At 41.0% G+C, this 27,982-nt stretch overlaps 1 protein-coding gene across 4 annotated transcripts in view; it reads left to right on the top strand.

Annotated features, from left to right (window-relative positions):
* The window catches only part of USP6NL (USP6 N-terminal like), a 188,198-nt gene extending 173,823 nt beyond the window's left edge, over positions 1–14,375 (top strand). For all 4 annotated transcript variants that reach the window (XM_037143516.2, XM_053665807.1, XM_037143514.2 and 1 more), the window contains one exon: positions 8,931–14,375. In XM_037143516.2, the coding sequence (XP_036999411.2) occupies positions 8,931–10,342 (1,412 nt within the window). In that variant the 3' untranslated portion in view covers positions 10,343–14,375. The remainder of the gene's footprint in view (positions 1–8,930) is intronic.
* Positions 14,376–27,982: the final 13,607 nt, after the last annotated feature.

The following is a 27,982-nucleotide window of genomic DNA, read 5'->3' as shown; positions in this document are numbered from 1 at the left end:
TGTGTGTCTGTGTTCATCCACAGAAATCCTTTCTGTGGATTACAATTCTGAGGTCTGTCTGTCTCACTCCCAGATAACTTGTCTGTTTCCGACTTCCTCCCACCTCTTCCTCTCTAACCATTCCTTCACAGCTTCCTTTTCTTGAGCTTCTCTTTTAAATTACCCACCTGAAGTTGTGTTCTTTGCCTCTTTTCATTCTGCACACTGTCCCAGGTTCTTTACCATTCCCCACGCTTATGGCAGTCAGGTCAAAGACTCCAACTCTGAGCCTCCATCCAAATCTGTGTGCTGGAACTTTGGAGCGCCAGACTCATTTAATGGATACATTAAATGGGCATCTTCATCTGCCTGCCCCTCAAATACTTCAAACTTAATGTCTAAATTCCTACCCTGCCTCCAACCTTTCCTGTTTTTCCTCTGCTTTTCCTATCACTGTGAAATATTCAATATTCATTCATCCTCTTGGTCATCCAACATCTCCTCCTCCCTGTTACCCTCACTAATCAGCCCTCCATTTAGCTTAAGTGCATTTAGTTGCCAAGTTGTATGTTTCTTTTGATTGGTAATATCTCTAACATTTCCCTTCTCCCCACCCTCACTCTCAGAACCACTCCATCTACACTAAACGTCCCGACTCCAGAGCTGCTCACCTCCTTGGTGAGCCCGAGTAACCTTGTGGAATAGCCAGCCCTTCAGAGGCACATTGGTGCGGATGGGAGAAAATCCAAACTCCTCGGTTTCACATATAACATTCCCTTGGCTGGTTTGTTTTCCTACTAATGGCCATCCCATTAATTTATTAATTAATTTAAAGATTGATAGTAGCAGCAAACTTTTGAGTCTTATAATAGACTCCTTACAAAATGCTTTATTTTACATACACCTAGCACTTATTTGTTTTCTACAATCCTTTGGAAGAAGGTGTTTGTCCGTGTAAGTTTGTTTATTTTTTAATCCTTAAGGGTAATTTTCCATGCATGGCATTATATAGGTTCTTTAAATAAGTATTTGATTTACTAAATCCAGAAACCTCTTTCTTTAAGTTTGTTGATTCAGCATATGAAAGTTTTTTCATGTGAGTTTCAAAGTTTTTGACTACTTTTACGAAAAGCAGCAGCAGCAGCAGCAGCAGCAGCCATAAAAAGCAAAGGACAAAATGCACTACTGAAGTTTTTGAGGTGATGGAATTGTTTTGTGTCCTGATTGCATACACACACAAAACAAGTCAATTGTATTGTTAGTTTAAAAAAACCTATCCCACTTTTTTTGAGTTATTTCACAAAAATCTACTGAATTTATGTGGTATTAAACAAAATGTGTTTAAATAGGTGTCTGCTTTCTGCTTCCCTTAGTTTTCAAATTTTATCTGATGAAGGAAAAAGTCCAGCCTATAAGCCTAACTGTAATATTTTTTTACTTAAGTAACATAGTGATAATTTAGAAAGCAGACTGTACTCTTTTGATCACCTTGTGGGAGGCTGTACTGGTGTTTGAATGGTACATTCTTTGGGCTGATAGTTTTCCAGATATAAATTTGAAATCAGTAATTTCGTGACGGTATTTTAAAACTCAACTGGACTTAATATTTGATCTGGAAGGGAATGAGGTGACTGTCCCAGAATGATTTTCCTCACAACAGCCCCTCACCATTTCTTACTGAATACTAGTAGACCAAAGTACGTATATATTCTATTGTTGAAATTTAAAAGTAAAATGTTGCTCATAAGAAAGAGAATTTAGAACACTTTCCTGTAACTATGTCTCTTGGATGCAAAAACCTATTAATGTCTTCTGAGGCAGTTGATCTGCAAGGCCTGTAGTTGAGTGTGGTGTCCACTGGGTGGTGACAGAGACCTGAGTAAGATCAGAGATGGACAAGCCAAGCTTGGAGGGACTTAACAGGACTCTTTCCCTTATATTTTTGAGGATAGCTAGATTATTGTTGTTGTTGTTGGCTTTAAATAAAACTAGTAAATATTCTTGCCTTTATTCTGAAATACATCGTTATATCTCCCTTTTTTGAGTAGAATGTCCTAATTGCTGGCATAAAAATACTCACCATTTATATCATGGTAACAGCAGTGAAAAATACCATTAATGTGGTATTTTCACAAAAGCATCCCCTATTACATCTGATGGGAATTGTGGTGCTTTGCTACTCCTTTAAGGAGTAGGGCAGTAATTCCCCTGTGGTTTCAGGGGAAGGAGGAAGGAATAAAGTTTTAGGGATGGGACTATAGTCTAGGAGTCCAGAATGAAAATATGGGTGGTAAATATTAATACTTATTGCCTATTTTTAGTTATCTGTTTTGACATTAATTATGCTTGAGTCTTTTGGTTATTCTCAATTGCTTAGGGATGAAAGAAGGTAGTTAAAACAAACAAAGGCCAAGTATAGCTGTGTATGTGTGCTCAAGTAGGTTAAGATGAATCTAAGAGACTATGCAATATTATTTAATGCTTATTTGGATCTACTTCCATGGGAAAGGCAGAGAATATTTATTAGCATACAAAGTATTGCTGGTGATGGCATTTGTCCTTTTTATAGGATCCACATAGTATACCTTCAGTTTAGCTCAGTGAAAGTTGAATAATTAATCTTCAAAAAAGAATCACCTTTATGACAAAGTCAGGTACATTTTCTTCCTAATTGCATACCTGTAACTGTCAGATTGCCCACACACAGAGTTCTTGAATCCCGCTGTTGGAGTTGAAAGGCCTCTGCTTTGCCCAGCATCCCACGAGCGTGTCCCCACTTACACATGGCTGCTAGAACCTACTTTTGGACAGGAGATGCTCGCTCATAGATTCCCTGTGGCCACTTCCATTCCCAGCCTTCCCAGCCCCCGTTGCCTCCTGCTTTCCTTCCTTCTCCTTCTGGTCCTCTCCATTACGTACCTACCACGATTGCCCCTCCTCTTCTCTCTCCCGTTCCTTCTTTCCATGCCTCTCTTTCTCTCTCTCCTTCCTCTGGTCACTTCTTTCCATCACTTCTCATCCCTCCTCCTCCTCTTGAGAGACGCAGACCTCCACAGATGAGGTTGGCCTGAGGTTCCTCAGGACCTTTGCTGAAGTGCCAGCAATGTATGCAGAATTGTACACTGTTCAGAGGTGTTGGGTCAGTTATGGGTGTAACCTGTAGACGGCATAATCCGACAGGGTTATGGGTCAACAAATATTTATGAAAGATAGATGTCAATACAGGATCATGAGCCATGGATTAGTTCCATTTTGCCATTGTTAGTCTTCGGCATACTCCCTGGTCACAAATCATTATAGAAAGTGGATGTGACCTGGAACTGTTTTAAATTCAGCAGATCCCAGCACTGCATTCTGGCCCTGACACCTGTGAACATCCTCACCCCTACCGTGTGGTCTTCCAACATAACTGGCATTACTATCTTTAAAATTGGGAAGAATTGTTTTTTTTAAGCAGTTACATTTTAGGAGGTTCTTTCTTATGTTGCTGTCTACTGCCTCTTTCAAATTGCTGTACCTTCTTTCATGCTTATTGAAAATCTTTGTGGGGGCCAGTGGCTGTACTCTCTTAATGTCTTTGTGTGCTTGAGGTACTCGCCATGCACCTCCTACAGAGTCCTACTTCCTAGACATCGCATGAAATCACCACCTCAGTCTGTCATTTCTGTCTCAATTTTTCTATTGCTTCTTCTGAGAAATACATGCTTTATCCTATGTTTTACTATGTGTCCTGATAGTTTTTACCAATGTGTGCCTTTTATGTTTCTAAAAGATTTAAAAATGAAAAACCATTGGATGTTAGAATAAGAATGGCTTGTGAAATGGCATTATTTTCCCCAAAGATGTTTAATTTTCCTCCTTAGTCCTCTTTCCTCCCCACTTTCTTCCTTCTACTCCCACTTTAAAGTGCTTTTAAAAAATCTCTTCCCCTTATTGGCTCCTTTTTATACCCTATTCTACTCTTCTCCAGTTAGTCCAAACCTAGAATATTGCTTGAATTCTGGGTACCACATTGGCAGGATGCCTTATCATCTTCATCAGTGTCAATAAAGCTGTAGCCGAATGCCTGTGGGAAATGCTTTTGGAAGCCAGCCCCAAACTTGCTGTTCCTGGCATAAGTCTGTGACTACTAGACATAGGAAGTGACGTACAAGAGTTTGCGAAGCAGTGGATCCTAGATACCCCGTGGGTCCAGTGCTGCTGGTGTCTGCCCTCCTCATTTGTTTTGTTCGGTGGCCTTTTGCATGTAGCTATGTAAAATAAATTTTACTTGCTATAGCTGGTAGATACTGAAAATATGCGCGGACCATAGAAGCAGATGATCATAAATATTTAATTATTTCAGTGAAAAAAGCAATTCTTAAAATGTGTGCTTAGTAATGCAAATCAGTTTTCAGATCCAGGATGCAGACCTCAGGATAGAGTCTTAGCACAGGCTGTTACAACAAAAGTGCCACAGAGAGGGTTGGGTAGCACAAACAATGGAAATTTACTTTTTCCCAATGCTGGAAGCTTGGAAGTCCAAGATCAAAGGGTTGGCAGCGTTGGATTCTTCTCTCCTTGGCTTGAGATGGTTTTCTTCACATGGTTGTCCCTCTGACCTTTCTGTGTCCTGATGACCTCTTCTTACAAAGACATCAGTCACATTGGATTAGTGGCCAACTCCAGTGACCTCCTTTGATCTTATTTATCTCAGTAAAAAGCCTTTCTTCCAAACATATTCATATTTCAAGTAACCAGGGATTAGAGCTTCAGTGTATGAATTCTGAGGTGACAGAACTCAGCCCACAACAGTGAGATGGTTTTCAGGCACAGACCTTGCTGGAGAAGACAAACACAAATTTCTTCTCTGGTGAATCATCCCCAGCTCTAGTGCCCAGACTACCTCCCAGGACCCAGACTGTACGCCTCCTTAGTGAGGGCCACCGTGTGCCAGGCACGGGCTAGTACTTCACACAGCTAGTCAAGGACAGTCTTCTTTCCCTCTTAGGTGTCACCTCTCCTGTAGTGTTTGGAAAGGTGTGAGGACAGGAAGAGATGGGCTGTCCTCACGGGTCCTGAGTTTCCTGTCTGACAACATCTCCTCCCCTGGGTGCTCCTTCCTACTCTGCCAGGGGCTTCTCCTCACCCCGCTGTTGACCATGACTGGGAGGAACTCAAGGGGTGCAGTCCCTATGGTGCAGCCTGGCTGCGTTTTTCCTTTGCAGAGGGTGGGGTAAAAACTGGGTGGACACACCTGTTTGTGGCCCCATTCAGTCCTGCACTTTGGAGGGGTGGTGGCATGCAAATTCCATCATGAGGTCTCTACCTTGTGACCTAATTACCTTCCAAACCTCACCCCCAAATATCATTACATTGGGGTTACATTTTGGGATTTTCAATCTTGAATTTGGGAGGGAGTAGATCACAGATGTTCAGTGTACAGTAGGTAACTAACCTTTGAAAAATCTAATTTCAAGTGGATTTGGTTTCATGAGTTGTGAGTTGATAGATGGAAACTGCAAACAGGCTCTGAGTACCCAGCCTGGGCTCAGAGAAATGTTTGAAGCTTTCAGGACAGATTGGCGATGTGGGGAGTGTACGTGCAAGTTGTAACAGATGTTCCTTTTTAATAATAATAATAATACGGCTATGGAGAATTTTTTAAATATTTAAAATAATTTCCTATGAACCAGGCTCTCTCTGCAGGCTGCTAAAAGCCACTGAGTGCTGGGGAAGTGGGGCAGCTTAAAGGGCTCAGCATGAAAATCTCTACAACTAATCCAATTTTGTCCCTTAACAGCACATCTTGCAGGCACAAATTAACCACTCTCTGGGTGCCACTGTTTTTCTTTTCTCTTTAATGGTTATGTTTTTCATCAGGTTCCTACTCACCAACCTGAAAAGGATGTTTTGATGATTGGCTGATATTATTATCTGATGGAGTATCAACCAGCCGTTGAATTAGCCATTCAAATAACTTGAGTTGTGTACCCTTAGAAAACTGTTCGAGTAGGACGTGAAGGAAACTCGTGCATTCAGTTTTTCTGTTACATAGGTCTTTCTGTCTTCTTGATAATTTCTGTTTGTTGAGGTTGGTTGCCTATAGGGAGGAAGGGATGCAGGTATTTATCTGGACTAAATGGATCACTATTGCCCAGAGTGGTGCCCAGTGAAGAGTGGTTGCTCAGTAGAGCTGATTAAAACTTTTTGGGAACACTAGATAGATTTTAATCTTTATTGTTAGTTTTTAGACAGATAAACTGACTAAGTACATGTTTGTGAAAGTTGTTGACCTGGGCTGCCTTTGAGTCAACTCTTACCCTGATACCAGGTATTCCCTGTGAGACGAGTCAGAGTTGAACTGGAATGCTTCGGATTAGTTTACATACAGCATTCATAAACAAAGAAACCTTTTTCAATAACAGGCGTTTTAAAATTGGGGCTATCTCTTGAAACAATTTGTTCACATTAATATAACATGTCTTTTATTATGAAAAGACACAGAACGTTACTGATGGCCCCTGTCTGTTGCTGTCTGTAAACCAGGAGCTCTGCTTTACTCTGCTCATCACTCACCTGACGCAGGAGCACGTTCTGTGCTCTGCTTTAAAACACACCCTAGAGGCAGCCTCTTCCCACTGCTTCCACCACACCGTAGTGTAGGAGTAAAGAGTGGGGGCTCCGGAATCAACTGGGCTTGAATTCTAGATGTCACTGACTAGCTGTGCACCCTTAGGCAAGTTCACTTCTGTCTCAGTCTTCTCATCTAAAGAGTGAGAATAATAGTAGCAGGCTATGTTATATTGCCTGTTGCTGATGCTTGCTGTATTTATAGCTTTTTAGCAGTGGTGACACATGATAAGGGCTTAGTGAGTATTAGCTAGTACTGTTATTACCTTCATTAATTATTACACAATCTAAGTCCAACCCACCACTCAAAGAGAACTTTATAAGATAGACATCAGATTTTATGACCCTCCTGCTGAAAAGCCTTCAGTAGTTTGTGGTTAATACAGGGGAAAAAAAGGCCGGAGTTCTTTAAGACCCTGTGTGGTGTGACTTTTCTGTTCCTCTGACCCTGCCCCCAGTCTTCCCCTCCTGTCTCCCACACCAGGAACAGGCCACCTTTGTTCTGTTGGAATTCATCCCTGCTCTGTCCTGCCCCCACTGCAAGTCATTGCACTTGCCTGGCCCTGGCACTGTCCTCACAGCTCCGCCCCACTAGCATGTAAGCTCCACAGGGAAGGGATCCCCCTGTTCTGTCTGTGTATGGCCAGCACCCAGAACCGTGCCGGTAAAGAGCAGTTGCTTGGTAGGTATGTCCCTGTTGAATGGGTGAATGAATGAAACAACTGATTCCCAATTCTAATGCTTTGTGTGCTTTCAAATGTATAAAATAAAGAGCTTGCACAAACATTGTCAAGGTAAAGTTAAATTTGGTTAAAACCATCAGAAGTTTCTTTGGGGTTTAGTGAGCATGGCACAGTGGAAGAAAACACTGGGTCTGGTTCTCAAACTGATTGTGCCACTGAAAGTGACTTGGCTTCTCTGAGACTCTGCTTTCCTGTCTGTAAAATTCGGCCGGACTGGATCCCTCTGAAACCCTCAGGATCTGAGAAGCAGCCCAGCTGGGGGGAGTGGAAAAGGGGGTGGTGGGAGGCCTTCTGAGTGCTTTCACTTTAATTAGAGCAGCTTTGTTTATATTTTCTTTATATACTGGGGTTTCATATGAAATTTGGTTTGGAAAAAAAAAGCTTGCTTCTAAAAAGTCTCAAAACCACTGAATTAAAAGAGCACAAGGTTATTTTTAGTTTCATTGATTCTGGTAGCATAAATATTTAAAGGATATTGTTTCTTCATCATTCTCTGCTCCTTCCTCTCTCAAAGAAAAGCTCATTGAATATTTTTTGAAATGTCTTAAAGAAAATTATGATATTAATGTAAAAAACAAGCTTGTGCTTACCAAGAAGCGAGCTAAATGAAAACACATACCAGGTCTGCCTCCTCACTACTAATATACTCACTCCTTAGCACAGTCCTGAGGCAGAGCTCACTCAGTGTTTGTTAGATGTATGGACAGCGGACGGGTGGCTGTTTGAAGTGAGCAGCAACTGTTTGTGAGTGAAAATGTATTATTTTGTAGTGACTGAAAATATATCTTAAACCATGGAGTTTTTACAAGTGAAATCTGTTGTTTTTTATTCAAGACAATATTTATTGGCTATTCATATTGGAATACATTATCTTTAAACACTGCTACATGGCAAACTTACTGCACCTTTCTTTAACTCCTCACTTATTTTATGATATTTAAAATATAAAGCTAAAAATAGCCAGTATGATTTTCTTTTTCTTTAAAGTAGGATCCTCTTAGAATATTAGTTTTGAAATAGAGAGTACTATTTCTTTTTATGATGAAGTTATATTGTGGGAGGTACTTAAGATGATGATGATGATGATGATAGGCTATTTGGGGACAACTTTAGATCACAGTTGGTTATCAGTTGACTTTTAAATTTGGCAGATCTGCTTGAAGTTGATAAGAAGTGTTTTACTGAGTTTCATAACCATTTAAGTCAGGATAAACTAAACTGAAAGTAATGGCAAGACATTGAATAAGTGACCTGCAGGACTGTTTTAGGACTAGAAAAGAGACTATCAGCCTTGCATTCTTGAAAAAGCATATAACAGTATGTCTTCACAAAATGTAAGAACCACATGTTACACAATTGTATGAACTTTACTCATAAGGTTATAAAACATCCCCATCTGCACATTGCCTAATAAGATTTTGAATTTTGGTATGTTTTCTATTAGTCTCTCTAAATGCTTCTCTTAAGCCACTATAATTCTGTGCATATGTATATGAGAGCTCATAGGAACAGTATACAGTTATTCATAGTGCAGCTCTTATGTTTGTTACTATTCACTCATGTGTTTATGTTACTTATGAATTTCTTTCCTTTTAGGCAAAGAGGATGAATTTCCGAAGAAACCGTTGGGACAGCTTCCACCTGAATCTCAGTTTGCTGGCATTAGTCACCTGAGCAATGGACAAGGCTTTGGCAGGTCAAGTCCCCATAAGAACATCATAAGAGAGAATGACTCCTCACCTCACAAGAAATCAGAGCATTCCCCTCACCATCAAAGTAGAGTTGGCACACCAGAAAGAGTGAGGCAGCTGAGACGGAAATCAGTGGATGAGGAGAGTAAAAAGCTTAAAGATGAGGCAGATTTTCAAAGAAAACTTTCATCAGGTCCACAGGACAATACCAGGCAATATGATCATGCAGCTGCTAATCAAAACAGCAATGCTACTTCAAATATCAGGAAGGAATTTATGCCCAAATGGAATAAACCATCAGATGTTTCAGCTATTGAAAAAACAGCCAAATATGCCACTGAAAGCAAAAGTAGATCAGCGCACCCCATGCTTACCGTCACCATCCCGTGTTCCACTGATCCTCGCATGTCAAACTCGAGGCCCAAGGTGAAGGTCTGGGATGCCGAGGAAGGGAAACGGGGCTCAAATGCATCACAGTATGATAACGTATCTGAAAATGAAAATGGCACATCTGTTGAAGAGGCACTTGAAAGGGCTTACTCTCAAAGTCCAAGGAATATTGTTTACGCTCACAGTCCAAGAAAGCACGCTGAGCCAAGTTGTAGTCCATCAAAAGTACCAAACAAGTTTACTTTTAAAGTACAGCCTCCAAGTTATGCAAAATATCCAACTCAGTTAGGTGGGGAAGATCACGGGACGGTGCACCCCCCATCTTACAGCAATCCCCCTGTTTACCATGGAAATTCTCCAAAACCCGTCCCTACTGCTAACAGCAGCTTTGTGTCTGCACAGTTTAGTCATGGCGGGCAAATGAATCCTTCCAGGAGACCTTATGGTTCCACTCTTTCCATCAATGTTTCTCCAGAGAAATCACATAGCCGCCCAACTCCTCTTGTCCTACCATCTAGTCGAATAGAAGTTCTTCCCATTGATATTGGTGCTGGGGGGTATTCGGGTCATTCAGGGTCTCCAGAGAATGGAAAATTCATCATTCCTCCAGTGGATTATTTGCCAGATAACAGAAAATGGTCAGAAGTCAGTTACACATACAGACCTGAGATGCCTGAACAGTCATGGGCTCAAGATGCTAAACGTAGCCACTTAAGCAATTTAACAAAATATTCTGCCCTTCAACATGTACCCTTTCAGGACCATAACCTCCCCACAGTATCCATGGATAGTCCATTGCGGTATAGAACGTCCCCAGCTTTAGAAGATGCCAATTCACCTGGGTATCCATATGCAGGGTCTGCGGCTCCAATGTATCACTACAGAAACCGGGATGGACTTTCTATTCAAGAGTCAGTATTGCTGTGAGAATTCATCTATACTTGCTTAAGACAGGAGAATAGGAACCATACAGAACCTACATTGCTATGTTTATAATTGCCAAAGCAGTATTTTATACCATTGTAAACAACTCGCACAATTGTTATGTATGTTAGTAGAAGAGTAGATGAAAGTGTTTTCATCCCCCTGTAGATGCTGCTTAAGATGAGCATTTTAAATGGCATCATCACTGAACCTGTTGATTTAACATGGAAACATAGCAATAGCATATAGGGATGCACGCAAAGTAATTCTTCACGACTCAATTTCATTTGTAGTTTTCTCCAAAACCTGAACCCCTTTACTCTATTAGTCCATTCTATTTTGAGTAATGTTACAAAGCACTGAAAAACTCTAGACGTGTAGAGTCTACATGTAGAGTAGGTATTATAAGGATATATGTAGTGTATGTGTCTTTTCATAGATACAGGCATCTATGCATACACACTTGAACACAGAACTAATGAAACATTTTAAAACACAATGCTTTTAATCTAGATCCAGGGAATAATTTTTTTTCTTTAACTGGTCTTTTAGTCAAGTTCCTCCCCCCTTTACATTTTTAAACCCAGATCTTAAATGACTTAAGGGTTTGCCCCAGTTGATTAATTCAAATCTCACAGAATGCTCATATTTCTTATTCAATTGCTAACATTTTCTTCACTCTTAAAATTAAAGATGTTGAAGAGAAAGGCTAACCACTTAATGGTGCTTAAAAATTGTGGCAGTTTAAGTTTATGACCACAGGTGCAGCAGTACCCAAATTGTACCAAGATTGGCGTCAGTGCCTCTGTGCCATTTGTTCTGGTCTGACTCCTGCAAAGCTCAGAGCAGAAGGTTCCTTGCCTGATGCAAAGGAGGTGTGGTGGTCCTGGATACAGCTCTCCTGTGGATGCCAGCAGGAGAGGTTGCAAGTTACTGTTGGGCAGCAGAACAAACTATTTGCAAATTCCTTTGAAACCAGGATTAACAATTTGATTACTCCTTTTGCTCCTCAGATTCCTGCAGCGCTTCACTACAAAGCAATGGCTGGTCATTTACATGATCTTTTTACTGACACTCTTTTCTCTAAAGAATGTAGTGAGTGGATATTACTGCACTTGGGCCATTAAATTATTGCTATATACAATTATAAAAATCTGAATTATCTAAAATTCTGGTCTTTTTAAAAATAGTGTGACTTCCATAATTTCAAATTTTTTTCTTGTTCAGTGATAAAAATTTAGGTTCATCTCAAAAAGAAATCAGTGATGTCTTTTAAAATATTCTATTTACACTACAGTTACCACAACACTGACAAAGTTTGAAGCATGCTGAGAAAGTATGACTTTGTATTTAATTGGAGAGCTTGTTTTCAACATTACTTTGCTCACATTTGAAGAATAGAGTAGAAAACCTAACATGGGGGGCTCTTGTTGCAAGTTGGGGCTTTAAGCTTTCAAGGTACAAAAGTATGTCTTTTAAAATGAAAGTTAACATTTGTTTAGTGAGTGTGATAATATTTTTATGTATATAATGAGTCTAATGTAATTTTAATCAACTTGGAAATGATGTTATTAAATGGCAAAACTAATGTAGTATATTAGCAGGTAAGACCTACACTGATGTGCAAACAAAATTCTGGCATCACTGGGTTCTCAATTCAAATCATGTGAAGCTTAGAAATAAATGTACGTAAAAATGTAGCTGAGGATATTCTTTCTAATTTTTAAATCATGATTCTGTGACTTGTAATAAATCAAGCTGTACAATTTAGTTCATAACGGCAGTGTCTGAGCTGCTCCCAAATGTGTATATCAACAGTGGGAAATACTGCAGATTTATATATGTATGTATGCGAAATATGTATACACACACACTATTTTCTTATGTCATCTAGGACATTTTTTATCTGTATACTTTTTGATGTGATTGTTTTTAACATGCTAAAAGTATACATATATATTGTTTTGTGTCTTTTATGTGTTTTTTATACAGCAGGAGTGCTGCATCCTTGACCCTTCTAAAGCTAATTCCCTTCCGAGTAGATATGCCCAGTGGTTGCCGGCATGACTTTTTATATAAGTATATGGTTGTATCAGGTTATGTTATATAGAACTTAATCAAGTTCTATGTTATATGCTTTGTTAATTTCTAGTAGTACTGTGTTTAGAACTATAGCATCCACCCTTTATACTATTTAATCTACCATTATTAATTAGCAGTAAGGTATTATTTCCAGTCTTCCCCTTTACAAAGTGTAGCTCTCTATGTTACTTTTCCAAGTAGGAAATTTGAAGTTATTTGGCCACCATTCAATTTCACACTTTCAGATTTATTTTTAATAAAGATAGTGAAAAGATGATAAAAGATGAAGTAATTGGTAGAGTGAGTTAAAATATATTTATGAAAAACATATTTGGTAAGAATTTTTATGGGTGGAGACTGATTTTACTCTGTAATTGCATGCACTTGTAAATATTATTAAGTCTTCATAGCAGTTTTGCCTAAAACAATAAGCACTTTGGTATAGTTTTTATTTTTTTAATAATTGAGTTTGAAAATTTAAAGAAACTAGACCTAGAATCTCAAATGGTTTTAAAAATCTGACTCTTTGAGGAGCTTATGTTTTTTATAGTTTTTTTTTTAATGATAGATTTTTAAAGCTGGGAAATGCATGTAAAGTCAGATATCGAAGTATTGTAGGGGAGAAAAATGGTTTTTTTCTACCCATCTAGGTTCTCCAGTGGAAGCTGTATAAACTGGACTGACAAATGCAGATGAATAAGAGAAAAACAAACAGAAGTTTATTAACATGTGTATCATGCATTCAAATGGGAGGACCCAGCGATAGGCTGGGTAAATGTAGGGTCTAGATACTCAACTTAATGAAGAAAGGTTAGGGAGAAAGGCACATATGGAAAAGCAAGTGACATTTTGGGAAATGAATAGGCCTTTTGGAGAAATAGATGGGAGATACGATAGTTTGTGACAGGTCTGGGTGTGGTGTCAGAAGAGATTAGAGTGGCCTGGGAAGTGGACCTATGACTGTTGAGTTCTTTGGGGAGGTTCTGCTTTTTGGGATAGGTAAGGGATTTTAGGAATTCAAATGCCTTTAGCTCAAAAGCTGTCATATGCCAAAGTGGCATATTTTGGGGTGATATGTCCTGATCCCCTTCAGCATCAAAAATAAAGTGTTAAAAGAAAACTTTAAAAAAGATTTGACATTTCTAGAGAAGAAAAATGGATGTTTACAGAATGTGAAGTGATTGTTTTAACTTTTTCATTTTAAGAAGATTCTAATAGTAAATATATGTTATAGTCAGTGTAACTTCAAAATTGATTTTCATATCTGTAGTTACCTCAGACCTCTCTATTGGGGCCCATTATAATTCAGGCATAAAAATAGTACCTCATCCATCCCACTCTGCAGTCTGTTTTCATGTTAGAGAAAAACATGGCATGTCCGTAAACGGGGCTTCATTCAGAGAGGACCTAAGCTTAACTTTCTGGAAATATTTGTATTCTCAATTATCTTTTAGACTCATACTTTATTTTTACTGTGCAATTGATCATGGGTTAGGATTATGGTTTTGAGATCTGGTTTTTTTCCTTTGTTTTAATTGGCCTTTAATGGATTGTAAATATCCATTTCTAGTATGGATATTAGTGGTTATTGACAAGGTGATTTTAGTAAGTCAAACTTTATTTTTACAGTGACACAAGGTATTGTGTTTAGGTAGAAGGATTCCATTTAGAATTTATGGTTTTTCTTTCAGAAAGATTTTCAGTTAACTATAAATCACCATTTTATAGATAAGTATCACCATTTTATAGATAAGAACACTGATAAAGGAACAAATTTTAGATTCCATAGTTGTGAATCTTGACCCCTGCTGTGCTTTAGAATTATATGGGGAACTTCAAAAATATTTTTTTTTGGTTTCTACCCTAGGCCCCTTAAATCAGAATTGCCAGGGTAGATTCCAGGTATCAAGTAATTGTATTATCCCCCCATTCTGTCAATAAAGCTGTTTTTTTTTATTCTTTTAAAGTTGATTGTCTTATATTCCCCCTATGAGCTGTCTCAAAAATTCTTCACATGTCAGTTTGAGTTTAGAGACCAATTTTAGGTAAGTTGGAAAAAATCCACTGGAAACATTAATATTACCAGCAATCTCTGTACATTGTGATGAACTACTGACAGTTGTGGAAAATATAGATCACCTCAAATGGAAAGAGTCATAATCCTGTACTGTCTCATTACTGCTCACAATAGTCGTACAAAACAGCTAGAGCCTTGTTAGAATTTCCATTTCCCTAGACAACCTCTGTCATTTTCCTCAAGCCACATGCTGAAAAAAGGCCTCTGCTGTTCAAAAGCCTGCATGCATTTTTCCCCATGTGAGGAGCTGAGGACCTGCTTCTTAGACTGGTTACTCTTGACGAGTCAGCATTTTATGAAGCATCTGCAGTGGACCAGTTGTCCTGGGAACTGTGCTGGACTCGTGTTCCAGTATCAGAGACAGGTGTTACCATCTCTGTGTGCGTTCCGTGTTGGAGACCTGCACAGATGGTTACTGCAGGCACAGAAGGCCAGAGCCAAGAAGGCTGAGAAAGCTTGTGGGGGAGTTGCCTCCACTGACCCTCATAGGGTGTGTAGAGTGGACAGAAAATGGGGAGGGAAAGGGGCATTCCTCCACGGGAAAGGCATGAGCAACTGTGTGGTCTGTGGGGGAAAGTTTGCCACTTTGATGTGTGGATTTGGTGTTCCACAGAGAGACCAGATTTTGGAGTGTCTTAGATGCCATTGACCTTGGTCCTGTAGGTGGGTTTCTGCACAATTGCATTCACATCACCTCCGTGGTCCCTAGAAGTGATGGAGGCTAGATACGAGGGGACGTAAAAAAGACTGAGGTAAGTATTCTGTCTAAATGGTGGTACAGAGGCCAGGGAAGACATTTCAAGGAGAAGGTGATTAACTTTAGAAGTAATTACTAATTAAAATGGGCAAGACCTGATAATTGAATGTCATCATAATAATTGTAAGTAGCTAAAGTTACTGAATACTTACTACACGTTTGGCCTATGCTTAAGCACTTTACCCATATTAACTTACTTAATTCTCAGAATAACTTGGAAAAACTAAGGCACAGATCAGATGAGGTAACTTAGTGACAGAGCAGTAGGTAATGGCCAGGACTTGAATCCAAGTGGTCTGAATCTGGAGCCTTTCCTGCACCGCCCGCCAGAAAGACATCTTTTAAAGAGGCAGAATGTACCTACCATAACATTTCGCCCATGTAAGTGTACACTTCAATAATTTTTTAGTAAATTTACAGACTTGTGCAACAAACCAATTGTAAAACATTTCCTTCACCTCACAGTGCTCTCATGCCCCTTTGCACTCCATCTGCCTTCCTGGCCCTAGCCTCAGGCAGCTGCCACCCCACTTGATGTTCCTTATTTGCCTTATCTGGACCTTTCATAAAACTAGAATTGGACAATATGTGGTTTGTTTTTGCATCTTATTTTCACACTGAGCATAACGTGTTTGAAGTTTGTGTTGTAGCATGTATCGGTACTTTTTGCTGAATCTTATTCCATTGTATGGTGTTGTTACGGTTTGTTCACTTACCAGCTGATAGACCTTTGGATTGCTTTCCCATGCTGATATGGCCCTTTGTGTACGAGTCTGTGTGTGCATGTTTTCATTTCCCGTGGGTACGTAGGAGGGCTGTAGCTGCCTTTTAACAGTGAGTTTATGTTTAACTATTTGAGAAACTTCCAGACTGTTTTCCAAAGTATCCGCACCATTTTATGTTCCCACCAGAAAGTAATGTGTGAGGGTTTGGATTTCTTCGTGTCCTCATCAATACTTGTTATTTTTTGTTATAGCCATTCTAGTGAGTGTGACGTGATATCTCATTGTGGCTTTACTGTGTATTTCTCTAATAACTAATGATCTCAACCATCCTTTCATGTGCCTATGGGCCAAAGAAATGTCTATTCAAGTCTTTTTTTCACTTAAAATTGGGTTGTTTTTGTACTATTTCACAGTAAGAATTCTAACTGTATTCTGGATACAAGTCATTTACAAGACATGTGATTTGCAAATATTTTCTGCCAGTTGTGTGACTTGTATTTTCAATTTCTTGGTGTCTTTTGAGGCACAAATGTTTTTAATTTTAATGGAGTTTAATACATCAGTTTTTTTTAAATGAATCATGCTTGTTAGCATTGTTTCTCCACCTATCCCAAGGTTACAGAGATTTTCTCCTGTTTTATTCGAGATGTTTTGTACTTTCAGCTCTTACATTTCAGTCTGTAAGCCATTTTGAATTAATTTCTGTACATGATGTGTCTAAACACACATGGATCTCCGGTAGTCTTAGTACCGTGTGTTAAAAAGACTATGTTTTCCCCAATTAATTGCCTTGGTACCTGTGTCAAAAATCAGTTGATTTGTGTGTGTGTGTGTGTGTGTGTATATATATATATATATATATATATATATAATTTACATATATATGTAAATATATATATATATTTACATATATATGTTTGGTTTAAGATGTGAAGTCAGGAAGTACACATCCTCCAACTTTTTTTCCCCTAAATTGTTTTGCTGTTCTGGGTCCTTTGCATTTCTATATAAATTTTAGGATCAACTTGTCAGTTTCTGCCCAAAAAAGAAAAACCTTCTGGGATTTTGATAAGTATTATTTTGAATCTGAAGGTCAATTTTGGAATAATTGCCATCCTGAAAATATGAGCCTTCCAATCCATAAACACAGAATGTCTCCAGTTTTTGTGATCTTCAATTTCTCTCAGCAATGTTTGTAGTTTTACTGTATGTCTTGTGCTTCTTTTGTTAAAATTATTTCTGAGATTTTATTTTTCTTGCTTTGTGAATGGAATTGTGTCCTTCAGAGCCAGTGTGCTTAAACTTTATTCTGTACTGTTGGGAGGAGAGGCAGGGTCAAGGTTGATTTGTGCAATTCTCATGTTGGGTGGTAGGGTGAATAGTGGGGCCACCATCTGATAAAAAAAATTCAGGAGAAGGAAGACGTTTAGGTTTAGTGAGAAAATGACTTAGAATATAGGACTAGGGGTTTGATAGCTGGTGTCTGACAAGCAGTTGGCAATTCCAGAGAGATGTGAGCCTTGCCAGCAGGCAGGAGGCAAAGCCAGGAAAGCGAACTGCTTTAGGGAGAAGATGAGCGAGCTAAGGATGGAGAGAACGGGGGTGGGGGGGTGGGGAAGGGGGGGGATGTCTGGTGTGGGAGAGGTGCCAGAGGGACAGGAGTGTGTGAAGGACTCAGAGAAAACAGTCACAGACTGGTTCTGCAATATTTAAATGTCCAGTGATTGCAGATTGAACTTTGAAGTCAGACTGACTCGAGTTTGGACCTTGCATCGATGGGCCAGCCCCTGTCTTTGCTCATCATGGAACTGTGCTGTAAAGGACAACACAATCCCTGTCCTCACAGAGCTTATGTTTTGATCCATTTATCAAAGGAAGACAGTAGTATTTTTGTTTCATGGAGTTGTGAGGATTAAATGAGTTAATTTCCATAAAGTGTTCAGCGCAGCACTGTCACACAATATTTCTTTGGAATATTGTCTACACTCGCATTCCCCCGCAGTGCCAGATTCTGGTGAGTGAGAGGGATGGCCCTCGACTTTGCAGTGTGGGACACAGGCCATGGGTACACACGGCACATGAGAGAGAAAGCAGACAGGGCTATGTGAGGATCCGGTGCCATGGCTGGAGCAGGAGGTGTTCCAAGAAGAAGGAAGTGTGAGCCGTGTAAAATGCAGCAGAAGGACCCAGTCACTAGGCCCACAAAGATGGTTTGCATTTGACAACTAGGAGCTAATTGCTGTCATATGCTGTCTTTAGAGCCACATTCGGTTAGTTGTGGGTGCAAGCCCTGTGGAAGATGACCGGCTCTCCAAAGGTGTGAGTGAGAAGGGATGGGCAGTTCCCGGCTGGAGGGAAGGGTGAGTGAAGGCAGAGATGCGGGCAACATGAATTTATACAGAAAAAAATAATGCTGATTGGAAATCAGCTTTGCCCATTCAAACACACTGAAATCCTGCGAGTCAGTTCTTGATTTGATTCCAGTTTGTTTCTACTTTATGTATTGATGAGTATTAAAACACCCATTATTAAACTTTCTGTAGTTCAGACATCTCACTTTAATTTGGAGGAAAATCAGCATAATCTGAACATGAAGCAGGCTACACCAGGAAAACTCAAGTACTGCCCATGCTCATCATTGACTTTAAAGAGCACTTAACTAAGTTTTGCCGTCATGTGATGTGTGTTAACTGGAGATGTGATTCAGGAGCAGCATATATGTGCCCAAGATGGAGAGGCTAGCTTCTCTGTAAGCTAAATATGAATCAGCAACAAGCTGTGGCTCCCTCAAAAGCTAACTCTGTCTTGAATGAGTTAATAAGCTCTGCCACAAATTCATGCTGTGACTTTGGGTAGGTCTCTGGGCCTGCATTGGCTTTCTGATCTGTAAACTGTGGAGCAGGAGGAGGAATTTGGAAAGGCTTCTGGCCCAAACTCGAAGGGGAGGGTGCGCGGCCCAGAGGCCCGTTTGTCTTTGCGCTGGGTGCTGTGACAAGTGTTAGGAAAACAATGGTGAGCAAAGACCAGATGGTCCCTGGTCTCCTGGAGTGGAGAGTTATGTGGAGAAGGCTGGTGTTGATTATGTGGTTACCAACCCAAATTAGCTTAACCCTGGCCAGGACCAGGAAGGAGGAGAGCCCCGTGCACTCAGCACCTGTATAAATAGCAAGTGAGGAGACAACACTGGTGAGAAAGATGTGATGTGAATTGCACGCAGAAGAAGTAGTCCCGATAAGGGGCGGAGGAGTTCGGCTCACAGCCTGCGTGGATGCAGCAGCTCAGCACAGCCTAGGAGCAAACGATGCACAGTAGCACGTACTGACACAAACATTTGTGCTTGTGTCAATTGAACAACTTGAGCTCAAGTTGCTAACATGAGGGCAGCTTCAAGTTCTGAGCCATGTCTGAACCCATGCGGCATGCTGTTAGCTGAGTTAGGGCGGCCGCGGCCCTCCCTGTACAAAGCCGGTTTGGTAGAGTGGTCTAGAGGCCATGAGTCTGCACTGCAATGTGTTTGCCACTTGTCAGCTGTGGGACCTTGGGCAGGTCACATTGCCTTTCTGGGTCCTGTTTTCCTCAACTATAAAATGTGGGCATTAGAGCTGAAAGGCTTGTGGAAGTGACCCAAAACAGTGGATGTCAACCATGGCCACAAATAATCACTTGAGAAGCTGTCAAAATATGCCCAGACCCACCACAGACCAATTAAGTTAAATACTTACACAGCCCAACATTTCATGGTTCTGGGGTCAATCCCTTAGAACCTAACCATGGAATGCAATTGTAAAGGAATATAGCACAAGAAATCAGAGCCTTGGGCTTGAAACCTTTGATGAAAGCCATGAATGGCCTGCCTCTGCTAACAAGGAAAGTGTTTTGACCACACAGAAAGAAAGATGTCACTCTCTCCATCTCTGTTTATTTTTCTAGTTTCCATGTCATCTATTATGATCAGGAAACAACCCTCAACTTTTTTTTCTTTTTTAGATTTTATTTATTTATCTTTAGAAGGGAAGGGAAGGAGAAGGAGAGAGAAATATTAATGTATGGTTGCCTCTCGTATGTCCCCTGCTGGGAACTGGCCTGCAACCCAGGCATGTGCCCTGACTGGGAATCGAACTGTGATACTCGGGTTTGCAGGCCTGCGCTCAATCCACTGAGCTACACCAGCCAGGGCCTCAAATTTTTATTTAGAGGATTTTGAATGGTGTAGTGGCAAGAATAGAGGCTTAAAACAAACTCAGGGATGTCTCAGCTTTTCCACTAACCTTGCTGGCCATCAATCTCATGAATAAAGTAGGAAAAAATAAGGTCTCCCAAGTTTGTTCTGAAGATCAATTCAGATAATGTACATGTAATACAGTGCCTGGAACATAAATGTTAAGTGATGAATATAAATGTTTGCATAGGGAAAGGGCTGGTATTCGCATTTAAAGAGCCTTTATTCTTTTAGATTTATTAAGTACCCCAAAGTGGAATATGGGCAAAGAATATTACGTGGAACTGTACAGAGCCCTGACGTGTGGCTCAGTAGGTTGAGTGTCATCCTGCAAACCAAAGGGCCACTGGTTCAATTCCTTGGTCAGGGTATATGCCTGAGTTGTGGGCCAGGTCACTGGTTGGAGGCTCAGGAAAAGCAACTGATCAATGTTTCTCTGGCACATTGATGTTTCTATATCTCTCTGCCTTCCTGTCTCTCTAAAAATAAAGTAATTTTTAGAAAAAAAAGAAAATGTACAGATAGAGAAGTGCAAAACTATTAAACATATAGTATACAATCTCTTTAATTGGAGAAATTAAAATTTGCACAATGATTGGCAAAGACAGTTGGCTAAAAGAATGGGGGTGCCCTGCTAGTGAGAGGAACATTGTATTCCACAAATGCACCACTTCGAAAGCTCAGAGTTTATGTGCTGTATTCTTTGCCCCTGTAAAATTACTATGAATAGAAGTACAAATGGAAAAATATAAAAGGATAACCTGAATGTCCATCAGTAGAGGATAGGTTAAATTATGATAAACCATACAAAAGAATACTTTTCACCCTTGAAAAGTGCAGGCATACCTAGCTTGATATGCGACTGACATGGAAAGATGTCTGTGATTTACTGCTGGATGAAAAAAGCTGCAAAGCAGTATTCACATAGCACTTGGTTGGCATTCTAGCCTCTGGCTTCCTCCCAGACCAGTCTTGAAGCCAGACTCAGCCATGTGGTATTGAAGGTCATGGGTGTGTGGGGATGAGGTTGCTAACCATGGCTTTAGGACCCCTGGGTTGTCAAGGTGGGCCATGGAAGTTCTGTTTGCATGAAGGCTTTGAAGCCTTTTAGGACAGTGAATAAGGTTCTAGAACTGCTGGGCAGGCACTGAGATGTAAGAAGTAACCATGTTGAAATAAAACAGGGCAGTGAGAAAGGGCAAAGACCCCTAAAGGTGGAGGCAGGGCATGTCCCAGGTAGGTAGGAATAGAAGGTGGGAGCAAAGCAGAACATACTCTCCCCACTTCTGTCACGGTTTAGGCTTCAATCAAGAATGAGCGTGACAGGGCTTTAGATAGAACTCGGCAAGCACTGGTCCTCAGTGGAGAGACTCAAATCACCGTTCCCTCCTCTTGAACTCCATTCCAGTTCTTTCAGTTGGGTGGGAGGAGGGGTCAGAAAACAAAGGTTCCCAGGGCACCTGAAAGGCAGCAGGTGGCCACAGGCTGGCAGCCCTGAGACCCAGGCTCGCAGTGGAAGGCATGATCTGGTTGCCTGAGGCTGGTGTGGCCTGGGATGAAAGGGCGCAATCTTATTTTTACCACTGAAGCTGAAGATCAACTATGCCCAGTGAGTGAAAGTCAGCAATAAGATTTTTTGAAAAATTATTTAGAAAGATAAAGACCTGGAATTACGGGGGAGGGGGCAGGGAGTCAGATGCTTCATATTCTCTTGCTAAGTCAGTGCTGGACTTCGAGGCTTCTATTGTCAAGCCTGTCTGGGAAGCCTGTCTTTTTATCCCCAGCCAGCCCTCATCACAAACAGTGGTGGAGGTTTACTCATACCAGAAAGGGACAGGGGAGATTTTAAATCTGGACTTGTCCTAACTTTTAAAGCTCACCAGATACTCTATTAGTTCAGGATAGCCTATTCCTTTGGATTTCATAGATCAGTAAAATGTTCTCTAAAGATGTGAGGTACTGTGGTACAATTGTCCATTTTTATTTTATCAAATACATGTATTTTAAAAGATTTAAAAGACTATCGTAACACAAGAAAGAAAGAGCATCAACTCAGAAAAATGGACAGCCTTTAAATTAAATAGAATTACCCTTTTATTTTTAAAATATATTTTGTTGATTATTCTATTACAGTTGCCCCATATTTTCTCTCCTTTATTCCCCTCTGCCCTGTATCCCCCTCCCACCATCATTCCCCCACCTTAGATCATGTGTATGGTCATACGTATAAGTTATTTGGCTTCTTCATTTTCCATACTATTCTTAACCCCTCCCTGTCTATTTTGTACCTACCATTTATGCTTATTCTCTGTACCTTTTCCCCCCATTCTCCCTTCCACACTGATAGCCCCCATGTGATCTCAGTTTCAGTGAATCTGTTCCTGTTCTATTGTTTCCTTAGGTTTTTTTTTTAGGTTCAGTTGTTGATAGTTGTGAGTTTGTTGTCATTTTACTATTCATATTTTTTATCTTCTTTTTTCTTATATAAGTCCCTTTAACATTTCATACAATAAGGGCTTGGTGAAAATGAACTCCTTTAATTTGACCTCATCTGGGAAGCACTTTATCTGACCTCCCACGCTAAATGATAGCTTTACTGGATAGAATCATCTTGGATGTAGGTCCTTGCCTTTCATGATTTGGAATACCTTTTTCCAGCCCCTTTTTGCCAGCAAGATTTCTTTTGAGAAATCAGCTGATAGTTATAGGGGAACTCCTTTGTAGGTAACTGTTTCCTTTTCTCTTGCTGCTTTCAAGATTCTTTCCTTGTTAATCTTGGGTAATATAATTCTGATGTGCCTTAGTGTGTGCTTCCTTGGTTCCAACTTCTTTGGGGCTCTCTGAGCTTCCTGGATTTCTTGGAAGTCTATTTCCTTTGCCAGATTGGGGAAGTTCTCCTTCATTATTTGTTCAAATAAGTTTTCAATTTCTTGCTTTTCCTTCTCTCCTTCTGGCACCCATGTGATTCAAATGTTGGAAGGTATAAAGCTGTCCTGGAAGTTCCTATGCCTCTCCTCATTTTTTTTTTTTTGAAATCTTTTTTCTTCACTGTGTTCTGGTTGAATGTTTCTTTCTTCCTTCTGGTCCAAACTGTTGATTTGAGTCCTGATTTCCTTCCCTTCACTGTTGGTTCCCTGTACATTTTCCTTTTTTTCCACTTTTCATAGCCTTTACTTTTTCCTCTATTTTTTGACCATACTCAACCAATTCCGTGAGCATCCTGATGACCAGTGTTTTGAAATCTGATAGGTCAGCTTATCTTTTCATCACTTAGTTGTATTTTTCCTGGAACTTTGATCTGTTCTTTCATTTGGGCTATACTTTTTGTGTGTCAGTGCACCTGTTATGTAGTAAGAGGCAGAGCCTTAGGTGTTCACCAGGACAGGGCAACCTACTTTACTATGTTGTGGTGCTGTATGTGGCAGGGGGTGAGGGAGGGAGCTGAGAGGGAATGATGCCACTTACTCAGCTTTTAGCCAGTTTTCAGTCACTTTCTCCACTACCCACAAGCAATTTGGACCCCTCTGGTGCTGATTACCCGCTGGGTGGGTTTGTGTATGTTCCAGGTCCTTGTGAATCTCTCCAATGAACTCTCCTATGAGGCTGGGAGTTTCTCCTGCCACCTTAACCCCCATAGATTTTTTCAGTCAGAGGTTTTGAGGCTTTATTTCCCCACACTGGAACCCTAGGTTGCATAGTCTGCCTCGCTCCCCAGTTGTTCCTCCCAGTTTATCTGCACTTTGACTGCCTGCTCCTCCAGCCACTGCCTTGTCACCAGCCCTCTCTGGCCCAGCTGCCCGTCTCTGCCCCTTTTACCAGTTTGGATGAATGTTTCTTCTTTAACTCCTTGGGTGTCAGACTTCCATTCAGTTCAAGTTTTTGGCACTTCTGTGGGTTTTTTTGTTTTGTTTTGTTTTTAAATTTGTTGTTGTCCTTCTTTTGGTTGTGCGAGGAGACAAAGTATATCTATCTATGCCTCCATCTTGGCCAGAAGTGATAATTATCCTTTTTTAAAAATCCACTATGTTGATCTTTTTTTTTCTCCTTCTCCTCCTCCTCCTTCTCCTTCTCCTCCTCCTCCTTCTCCTCCTCATCTGTCTTTCTCTTTCTCTGACTTTTATAAACATCTCATTGCAGACTGGTGAAAACTCTGTGTGGCTCAGCCCTAATGCACACACCAGCATTTAAAGACCATTGAATTGGTGTTTGTTCAATACCAGGTGATATGATCAGATTTCATGGTTTGTAGAAAATTAAACTCTTTAGCCAAATCAGATGCTAAGCTTCTGCCCAGAATCAATATACTATTATATGTCCTGGGAACTAATAAACATACCACAACTATTAATTTATGCATAAGTTGTTGGCAAATAACCTCAGAGAAGGAATCCAGGCTTGAAACAGCTTTTATAACACCAGATGGGGCTTGCAAGTTTAATCGGAATCCTGAGAAGGAATCTGTACAATGTATTTTTAAAAAATGGTGATATGAATTACATCTGAGATTAGCTGAGTGAAGGATAGGAAAGTAGGACCTAACCATATTTTGCAGTGTATAGTGTGCACTTTATTGTGCAAATTTTTTAGGGAAAAATAAGGATGTGCATTATACATGAGTAGTACTAATTCTGTATGTAAATGTTTTAAATTTATTTATGCTTATAAGCATAATGCTAGAAAGCAGCAATGACATTTGTATGCAAAATAATACTCTGGAATATGATAATCGGTTTTGTTTTTAAATAGAAACAAATAAATAATTGGATTAGAAATTAAGATGAAAGTTTTTTTCCTGAAAGTTTGGGCCAAAAACATAGGTGTGCATTATACACGGCGAAATATGGTAATTGAAGCTGATGTGAGAGATTATGACACATGCAAAGAAAACCAGATGTTAGTTTATGATTTGTGTTGATGAGAAGCAAAAAAAATTCACCTATCTAAAATCTGGTCACCTGGCAGCTTCCCCTGAGGACAAGAGGCCAAAAGGAGCCTGGCCTAACCAAGTGAATGCCCACACGTAGGGCAGCAGAGCTGAATCGAGGCTGTGCCTGTCGGGGAGCCCCTTTGGGCGACAGACCACCCCCAAGTCCAGCAGGCTCATTCAGGTCTCCAGTGGACTCAGACCAGGCAGTCCCTAAAGTTCTCCCCATTTCCTGATGGACAGTTTATGGATGAAGGAAAGAGGCCAGAATTATCCATTGCCTTGGCCTTGAGCAAAGGGCCAGCCCTGGCCTTTCTCTACTGCTACATCCCATGCAGTTCAAAGGTGGAAGATGGACACCGTGTGCCCCTGCCTGCCAGCCAGTGCTCAACCTGGGAGTGAGGGAAGCAGAGAAAAACCTAGTTACTGTAAAAGCCGCCAACCAGTGATCCCAGGTGCAAATATTCAAGAATTGGTATTTTGGCCCAGTTAATATGGGTGGAAAGAGCTCAACAAAATTTAAGGTTTAATTGCATTACTGTGCAGATTGGTCTGTGTAATGTCCCTAAGTCACTCACGTTCATTCATTCAACCTGGTGTCACTGAATGTCTTCTGTAGGCCGTACGTGTCCATCAGGATAAAGTTACATGTGTTCATTACAAACCCAATTAAAAAACCAAAAACCCTAGTGAAAGTCTTTCAGTAACACTTGCCAGAACTATTGGAATAACTTTCTGCTCACCTGCATAATCTCAAATTAAAGCTTTAGTGCCCAACTTGGGCCATGTCCTTTTTCTGCTCAAAAACCTCAGTGGCTCGCCATGGTCGGTCAGATGACTTTCAAGGCTGCTCATGACATGAACGTTCTTCCAGCAGGATTTCCTGTCTCTGCCTTCTGAGGCCCCGGGGCCTCCCTGGGAATAACTCTGACTGTGGTGGTTTGGAGAGTAGCAAAGTGGGATGTTTGTTTGAAAATAACTAAGGGGCTTTGCTGGCCTAAGAGATCAACAAAGAGTGGCATCTGGTCTCTTAGGCTGGTCTCTTAGTTTTGGTGGGTTGTGGGTTTCAGTAGCTTGGTCAATGTTCCAAAGTGCACAGCGCCCCAGAGTGGGAAGACCGTCTTCCATGGTGCCCACAAAGGACACCCGCCACCTGGCTAGTGACAGAATTATAAAGCCTTTGGTATCCCCCATTCCCTTCCTGTATGTTCTCTATTGCTTTGTACCCACCTCCCACATGTAACTAAGACTCTTACCACCTGGTATCACTTCTCTTGTGAACCACAGCATCACAGTTATATTCAAATCAGTATGTCATATCTCAGTTAGTGGTTCTCCATGCAGTGGCCTCTATTTTTCATAGACCTTGCTTTTCTTACAGTTTCAAGTTACAAAGAATTTTTTCAGGAAAGGGTTCATTTTAACTGGAAGTTGGACCGTACTATCTGTTTTCCAGGTCATGGATTCTTAAACTTCAATGTGCATGGAAATTACCTGGACATCTTGCTAAAAACGCAGGTTTGATTCCATAGGTCTGTGATGTGTCTAAGGTTCTCTTGTCCTTATAAGCTCCCAAGTGATGCTGATGCTGCTAAGATGGGACCACATTGTAACGAGGATCAAGGCCAGGCTTCCTTGAAAAGAATGAGGCAGAAATGCAAGACCCATCACACCCGGCCTGGAGGGCCAAGCGGTTTCCCAGCACCAGAGGCAGCTGCCCCGTGTGGTTCATGAAGCATGTGGTAGTTTGCCTCTCAGAGCTTGTGGATCTAAGTGGAATGGCTTTATGTCTTCTTCATGTCTTGGCAGACCACGCATTTCACAGACCTAGACCCTTTGAAAACTCTGGTCTAGCTTTTGGAGGTGATGTTTCTCATCTCTAGAAAGCAATTCCTCAAGTTCTTAAGGGGAAATGGGTAAATTGTTGCCTGTTGAGGTCCCCTGGAGCAGCCCCCTAACATGTCGTTTTGCTTCAGTTTCGTGCATGCGGGGGCGGGGGGGGTGGGGAGGTTGGCAAACCTCTTTAGCAGCAGTTCTCGGGTGGACGACACCCACTCCTCGTTTACTTCTGTGTGTTTTTCTATGGGAAAGGAAGATGATAAAATTTAGCTAAACCAAGCTGTAGGTTGGAAGTTATAACCTACCTAATTCCTTAATTAAGCTGTCAATTAAGTCTGTGTCTCGGCCACCTGCTGTGCCTGGGCCTCGTGCCATGTTGCAGATGCCAACTCTGAAAACCCATCCCTACAGCACCCGCCGCTCCCGACACATTCATTCCAGTAAATCTTCAGTCATTGCCCTCCCGCATCCCCCCCGTTGCTTCCTCCTCAAGAATTTTCTGAAGTCCACATGGAGACAGGTTGCCCAACCCATTTGTCATGCCTAGGAGGCCACAGAAGGTTGGGGTCTGCCAGCAGGTACCAGCTGGGCCTTTTGAGGGCTGTAACTTTCCCAACAAGAACGGTTGGCACAGGAGCCAACCGCCTATCTTGCCTCACAGGCCGTGAGCTTCACCCCGGAGAGCAGCAGAGGGAATGACTCTCAGAGAGAAAGGAAAAGTGGGGGCAGAGGTGCAGCGCGGACACGAAGGTCTTTTGGAGGTAAGACCCATTGCCAATCAACTTTTGTGACCTAGGTGAATGTTGGATAAGCATTTGCTAGATAAATAAATGAGTGAGACACGGGAAGTGGAAGGAAAAACCTATTCTGTATGAAGCCGGCGTGTCACCACAAAATGCCCTAGTTTTCTACAGTCATGGGTAAGATTCTTGTCTTAAGTACACCTGGGGCCATGAGTCGTCTGTGACGTGAGCCTGCTGAGAAAGCAGGGTATGTCATTTCAGGGGGTCACGGCAGGCT

Source organism: Artibeus jamaicensis, unplaced genomic scaffold (genome assembly GCF_021234435.1).
Source record: "Artibeus jamaicensis isolate MK-2021 breed Jamaican fruit bat unplaced genomic scaffold, CSHL_Jam_final contig_426, whole genome shotgun sequence".
Taxonomy (NCBI): Eukaryota; Metazoa; Chordata; class Mammalia; order Chiroptera; family Phyllostomidae; genus Artibeus; species Artibeus jamaicensis.
Note: the sequence above shows the minus strand (reverse complement) of the source record. Positions and strands in the feature narration are given on the sequence as shown.